A 7,335-nucleotide genomic window follows, 5' to 3' on the forward strand; every position below is an offset into this window, starting at 1 on the left:
TGTGTGTGTGTGTGTGTGTGTGTGTGTGTGTGTGTGTGTGTGTGTCCTGTAGCTGCTGCACATCTGCATCGAGGGATGGGGGAACTGGCGCTGGTCGGAGCCGTTCAGCGTCGACAACATAGGGACCCTGCTGAGGACCATTCAGTACAAAGGACGCACCGCYTCACTCATCATCAAGGTGGTTCAACTTAACGGGGTCCAGAAGCAGGTACATGAGGTTTTTYTCTTAACTCATTGGTAAAGTTTGAATGAATCCATATTGCTGCCACCTTTCATGCCAGAATAAATCAGTAATGGATTTAACTTGCACTAAAATRATATCAGATATTTTCTTTGCTGTTWGAAATCCTATTAAATACATCACCAMATTATTTGTATACTCAACATTATTGACGTTCACAAGCACCAGCAGCATATTCAATACAGTTGTGCTGTAAGCCTGGAGTCCTTCAGTGACATAATTCTCTAGCTGTAGATATGATCACATTTAGCCTCCTCTTATATTCAGACCAGAACCTCTGACTCATGGTTTCAATGTACAAACAATAAAGAGACTTTAATATACATTTTAAATAAAAAGTATACAAGAATTTTTCAAGAAAAAACCAAAACTCAAAACTATTGTAAAATGTCAGGGAAAAATGTTTTTTAAATGTTTTCCCAGCATCCTTTGCAGCTGAGACATGATTCAGTCAGAGATAATTTTCTGTTTTGTTGCACCGTGGGTGTGCCATGGTGGCTCAGTTGGTAGAGCTGATGCCTATCAGCAAGAAGGTCGCCGGTTCAAATCCCGGTCCGGGAAACTTTCTGGGTAGAGTTTGCATGTTCCCTCTGGGCACTCTTGCTTCTTCCCACACACCAAAAACATGACTCTTAAGTTAATTGATAACTCTAAATTGTCCATAGGTTGTCTGTCTTGTTTGTCTCYGTGTCCCTGTGATGGACTTGCGACCTGTCCAGGGTGTACCCCGCCCCTCGTACTGTGACTGCTGGATATGGGCACCAGTGACCCCCATGACCCTGAAAGGAATAAGCAGCTATAGATAATGGATGGATGTTTCAAAATTTTAAATAAAAAGTGAGACTACATACATTTTAACTTTAATCTGGGGCATACAAATATTTTTTTATTGTTTAAATATAAAAACTAAATTAGCAGAAACAAGAAAGCTGTAATCTGTCACTGCCCTATTTACTGCTCCGCTCCAAACTTCCTGCTTCAAGTCAGCAGGTGGGTTGTAGCTCTGCCTCCTGGCTTTACTGAAACTAACTTTTCTCAAATTTCACCTCTAAATCTTTTATCTGGGACCTATGAAGCATTTTGATTTGTGCTGACTTACGTTTGTCACATTACACAGTTGGGTTTGGTTTGTGTCGAAGTTGAGTTATTGACTGTAAAACTGAAATAGGTACAGGGATAGAGGGGGGAAACTGATCACTGGGGGGCGTGTTACTAGAGTGCCATTGCACACGGTTTTTCCTACTCGATGTTTATATGTTAAATATTAGCACTTTAGCTTCTGTCCATTTTATTTTCATTTCCCTATTTATTGTTAGCAGAGCTAAGAAGTGTGTGCAGCAGTTTAGATTTTAGTGAGGCTAATGTTTTGGTTAGATGTGCCCACCACTGCTTCTTACGTTGGGGGGGTAACAGTTTTAGTCAAATTCTCGTGACCTCACGCTATGTCAATGTGTCGAGGTGATTACTCTCAGCAAATATCACATCAAACCTCAGCTCAATTTCTGTAAATAGACTAAATTAGAAACATTTGCCAAATTGAATTATTATGGCATCCATCTTTAAATGAATTAACTCCAAAAGTTAATGAGTTGTAGTTGAATACAAAATGATAGTTTTCAGTTTAATTAAAAGTTATCCAGTTTGGGAGGTATTCTTTAATACAAAAACAAAGACAAATCCACTTGTTTGCTTCAATGGCAAGCTATAACATGCATGTCACCATGGAGCTGAGCCATAAAAGAAAAGCTACAGTAAAAATTAAGAACATGTTTACAACATAATGCACAAACCCTAGTCATGTCAGGATAAGCAGTTCTTAAACTCACCCTCGCTGTTTATGTCCTGTGATTTAGTAGTTACTTGGCTAGCAGGCTGTTTTTTGTTTGTCAGTTTTTTTCTCATCTGTTTTGTAGTAGTAAAATGTGTCCCATCAATCCRCAAAGAAGATCACAGGAAATCATAAAACAGATCATAAACCATATGCTTCACTGTTGCAAGAACARCGATGAATCATGTTTGAGTTTTTCCACWAGAACAAGAAAAAGTCGTYGTATTCCTGAAAATGCGAAGATGCCATCAGTTGATAGCAATGACAGTTTGTTATATAAACAGTGTCAAGTGTCGCACACGTCTCCCTCTCATCCTCCAGACAAAACACACTCTGCCTCTTTCCATCTGTCCTGAACTTTGATCAAATCTTGTTTCCATTGGTTTGCATTGGTTACACCCAGTTCACAACATGAAGTCTCATAGTGGTGCAGCAGTTGCTATGACAGAAGAGTTCAACACCCGCCTGGATGAGTTTACCTCAGCTTGTGTTTTCTTTTTGATGGAGTCACGTTTGTGGAGCATGCCACTGTCCCTTCTCTCTGTTTTATAGCTTGGTATTCTATAACAATTTTCATTTTTGTCTCCTATGTTGCCTACTGCTTAGATCAGTCTTATAGGGTGTGTGTGTAAGTTTCAGCTGAGACAAACATTTAAATTACTGCCCATAAATAGGATGAAGAAAGGATTGAAAGCAGCATTTCCTTTTTTGGAAACAAGATCCTCTCTCTCCAAGACTACAAACATGAATACACCCACACATGCATGACATAAACACACTCACACTCACAGATGGTAATTGAAACAATGACTTCTTAGCACAGTTATATGTCAGTCCCATTTAAAAACTGCCTGCTGATTCAGGTTTGACCGGCTAACGTTTGTGTTTATGTTAACATGCTGATTGTAGGGTTTTTTATTATGTTGTGTACACTCTGGTTTTATCTCACGTTTTAACGTCAACAACTCTCCCATATGCTTTTCTCCTGCAGATAATAATCTGTGGCCGGCAGGTGATGTGCAGCTATCTGACTCAGGACATAGAGCTGCGAGTTGTACAGCACTACGTGGGGCCCGACGGTCAGACGGTGGTCAGAGAGCACTGTGACTGCCTGGAGGCCGGAGCCAAGCTGCCCTCCTACGTGCTGGAAGACGCAGAAATGACCGAGTTGTGTGTGAGGGCACAAGGAGATGAAGACTGGTCCCAGGATGTTCAGCTGGAGAGGAGAAACCAGAGCAGCAACAGCTCTGTTGTGCAGGTGGAACATCACAAAGATTTTATGAGCTTTGCCTTAAAAAACAAAATTAACCAACACATTTGATATGACTCATTAGGGCAGTATCACTTCATGATTCAGCTGATGAAAATTCAATATTGCTAAAGATGGGCAGATTTTTTCAGTGCAGTCATGCATCAAACAATCAGCAAACATTCAGCTTTTTAAAAATTTTTCAAAATCATGACCTGTTTTAGGCCTGGGCAATGTGGCTTAAAAATTATCAGCACATGAGCATTTCAAATCCTCATTGATTAATTGTTGATATTTTTATCTGGTGACATGACCTCTTTACTCACGCTGCAAAAACAGTCCATCTTACCAAGTTTTAAAATCTTATATCCAGCCAAAAAGTCATTTTGACCTTGTTTTGAGACTGATTTACTAAACAAGAACTGATTGAGTGAGAAGAATAATCTTGTTTTCAGAATGTGTAAGATTATTTGTCTTGTTAACCTGAAAATTTGACTCAAATTAAGTCAAAAATTTCTGCCGATGGAGTAAGAACTTTTTTATTTGAAATAAGAAAAAATTGAGTCAAATCAAGTATTTAAACTTGGTTAGGTGGACATTTTTGCAGTGCACAATTTCCTCTCGAGCTGTTGCATCATTTTGTCCTGTCACTCAACGTCATTCTTTGTATTTTGAAGCAGTTCTGAGGCATGCTTTTAAAACATGAAACTGTTACTGCACATGTTGCTCAACAGGTTGTTGCTAGTTTACCAAAGAGTGAGTTAATTGATGCCACCAACCTTGATTAGCTGGAGTGTGAGAGGACGAGCAGCTAAAGCCTTTCTTCTGCCTAAATCCCCCAGAATGCTGTGCGGTTCAGAGTTCAGTAAAATCATCAGCATTTTATTAGACATGTTTTCTATTATTCTTGCTCATGTTTACCGTGATAAATATTATTGAATTATTGCCCAACCCTGACCTATGTTTGTGTGCACAGCTTGAAAACTGCATTCTTGTCTGAGCACAATAATTTGTTGTCCTCATCTTCTCCTACTCTACACATCATGGCAAATACCCCACAGTTATGATTTAAACTGCAGGACGGCACTTTTGAAATGAAGATGGGCAGATTTAGATGAGCTTTTTAATAATAATAATTCACCACCTGTGTTGTTTTTACATCTGGACATGTTTTTTGTCAGAGAGCTCCTGTGCATGTATCCAAACACAGCTCTTGTGATCTTCAAACGGGTTGGAGGCGCAGAAACTTCCACGACAACTCTGTGGCTATTTTAGATATATTTGACACAAACTTTTTAAACATAGTCCAACATATTAAAGGGGAGTGGTGACACAGAGGTTAGACAAGACAAGCCTGTGAGGTTCGAATCCTAGGACTGGTGTAAAACTTTTAGTTGGTAAAGATGAAGCACCAACTTCTGTCTTCACCCTGCTTTGAGAATTTTGAGAATCAGAGAATGAATTTACTATAAATAAAGTAAAAGTCAATGACAGGTTACTCATGCAAGAAAACTGAGATCCATCTCAAACCTTGTAAGACAGTCTGCTCACATAAATGCTATTCACCAAGAAGTCACAGTGAGTTACCAGCTTTTCTTTTACTGAATTTCAGTTTTTGAAAAGATATGAGATGTGGAGGRAAAAAATCTGTATATACTGAGGGATGAAAAAGCGCTTGTGTGTAGACTGTAGTGGATCCACTGTACACAAAACTGTCCCATTCCAAGCTGATAAATGTGGTAGCCAGACAGAAATAGATGCAAACATTGCTCACACCAAACTCTAGCTCTCTATCCCTACACATGTTTGGAGCTGGTGACTGGACCACCAACTGTGACCGGATCCTCCTCTTCTGGGTGGCCACAGTTGCTGAGCTTCCATTCTGCTACTCGCTGTTAGAAAACAGATTGAGATCTTCCCCTCAGATAGGCTTACAAAGACCCTCCAACCCATAACCTGACCATGTTGAAAGGGAGAAAATACAGTTTACTTTTTCTCAAAACAATCCTAACCATCGACATGAAACACTGGCTGGTCTGTGGGCACAGGTACAGGCCAACTCCTGCCCTCTTCCTGCTCGATACGTTTTCTTGTTTGGGTTTTCTTTGTACTTTTCTTTCCCATTTCTATATCGGTCATCATGATATTAAAAGCTTCCTCTCCGGCTTCTAAATGTGAGTTTATCTCTTGTTAGGATWAGCCTCTCATTGCACATGTGGAGAGTTGGCTCTGAATGAGAAAGCTGCTTTTTTGGATCTCAGTCTTGCTTCCTGTCATTTCACTTTCTTCTTTCCTCCCTTTCTTTTACTAACTCGCCCACACTCTGATCCATCTTTTAATAGTCAACTTTTCCTTTCTGTGGCGCCAAGCTTCTCCACCTGTCCTTCCCTCTGCCCGCCTCTTTGTTAGTTTTTTTTCTGATCCGTCTGCTGCTCTTCTGTATCAGTAATCCATCTGAAGCAACCCCTCTTCTTATCTCACCTTCACTCCCATAAACTCCTGTCTGTCTGCCCTTGATCTGTCCTTCTGACAAAACACAGGAGGTYGTCATGACTTTATGTGAAAGATTTTATTTTTACCAGCTCAGGCCAATACAGAAAAGGTTTGCCAAATGTACTTCCCTTCATTCTCTGCTGTTCTGCTAAGGCCCGAATGCTAACTCGCTTGTAGCGGCGCTCCCTCAGAGTAAATGAAGTCCCCTGTCTGTCATAAACCACACCACTTGTTATGTGTTTTGGCATCTCGGGCCTTTAAYGAGGAGTGAGGGCTAAATGGGACAAACACCAGTGACATATTAACAGTGCTCAGCCTTTGGTGGGCACATTTCTCAGCTTTTAAATCTTGCTATGATTTTACTGCCTGTAATGCCCCGATATCTTGGCACTAATGGTTCTCAGTCGGCCCGGCCATAATGTTGCATCAGGGAGGCTCAGAGTTTTACTGCTGAAAGAGTCCAAGAAACAATGATTTTTATTCTTTTATTTTAATAGATTGTAATGTAATGAAGGCTGTAAGCAGTTTGCTGTCTTTCAGGTGGCCTGTTCCAGCGGCTCTTTACTTTACGTGTGGTGCTCTCTCATCCTTATTGAACCTGAATCTCACATGCAGCAACGAGTGGTGAGTGGCATTCAGGAGCACACACAGTTAACTTTTATTTTGGTATGTATTGACACAGTGAAACTGTTTGTGTTTCAGGTGGTTTTCAGTCCACTGTTCGTCATGCGGAGCCACTTACCAGACTCGTTAATCGTCAACGTAGAGAAGAGGAGTCTAGGACTGAGGGAGAGCCAGCTCATACATGGACAGGGTCACCAGGAGCCCCTCTTAAACACTGAGGCTGACGTCACCCACCACCTCACTTTTCAGGCCAGGTAGCTAAATACAAGCTTTAAATCCAAAACACAGAACTCATGAAGCTAATTTATTCAGCTGTAAAAGAGTGAACTGTTTAAAGTTTACTAACTTTCTCAGTAAAACAAAAAGAAGTTACACATTCACAAAACTACATGACCGATGATTCGATCTGTCAGATACTAATAATGACACAATCCCTCTTTGTAAATGTGCAGCTTCCTCTCTTCTTTCCATCCTCAGCACCTGGTTCCTGGCCAGCAGAACATACTTGGACAATTGAGTTTTTACAGTTGAGCTTTGTATTAAATCATCAACAGCTAGCTCATGCATCTGCAAGGGAGCAGCTGCTCCGCTCTTTCAGTTGGATTTTCTTTGTGGGCTTATGTTCAGCAAAAAGAAACACTTTTCTCAGATCCCTGTACATTTTGGGTTTCTGCGAGGCATTAATGAAGACATGATCCAAGGGAATCCACGCACTGTTCAGGGGAGCAGTAAGCTGTGTTGGCTGCAGCTGGGACACCGCTCTAACTCCAGCATGTCAGCCTGGACCATAATTACACCTCATTTAGATACGGGCCATAACAGAGAGCAGCTGTGTGTGTGTGTGTGTGTGTGTGTGTGTGTGTGTGTGTGTGTGTGTGTGTGTGTGTGTGTGTGTGTGTG

At 40.9% G+C, this 7,335-nt stretch overlaps 1 protein-coding gene across 2 annotated transcripts in view; it reads left to right on the plus strand.

Moving 5' to 3' along the window:
- Positions 1 to 7,335, plus strand: part of vps13b (vacuolar protein sorting 13 homolog B) — a 394,105-nt gene that overhangs the window by 352,411 nt on the left and 34,359 nt on the right. For both annotated transcript variants that reach the window (XM_014010833.1, XM_014010832.1), the window contains exons 47-50: positions 53 to 208; positions 3,061 to 3,327; positions 6,352 to 6,435; positions 6,514 to 6,689. In XM_014010833.1, coding sequence (XP_013866287.1) covers positions 53 to 208; positions 3,061 to 3,327; positions 6,352 to 6,435; positions 6,514 to 6,689 — 683 coding nt within the window. The remainder of the gene's footprint in view (positions 1 to 52; positions 209 to 3,060; positions 3,328 to 6,351; positions 6,436 to 6,513; positions 6,690 to 7,335) is intronic.

Source organism: Austrofundulus limnaeus, unplaced genomic scaffold (assembly GCF_001266775.1).
Source record: "Austrofundulus limnaeus strain Quisiro unplaced genomic scaffold, Austrofundulus_limnaeus-1.0 Scaffold74, whole genome shotgun sequence".
Lineage (NCBI taxonomy): Eukaryota > Metazoa > Chordata > Actinopteri > Cyprinodontiformes > Rivulidae > Austrofundulus > Austrofundulus limnaeus.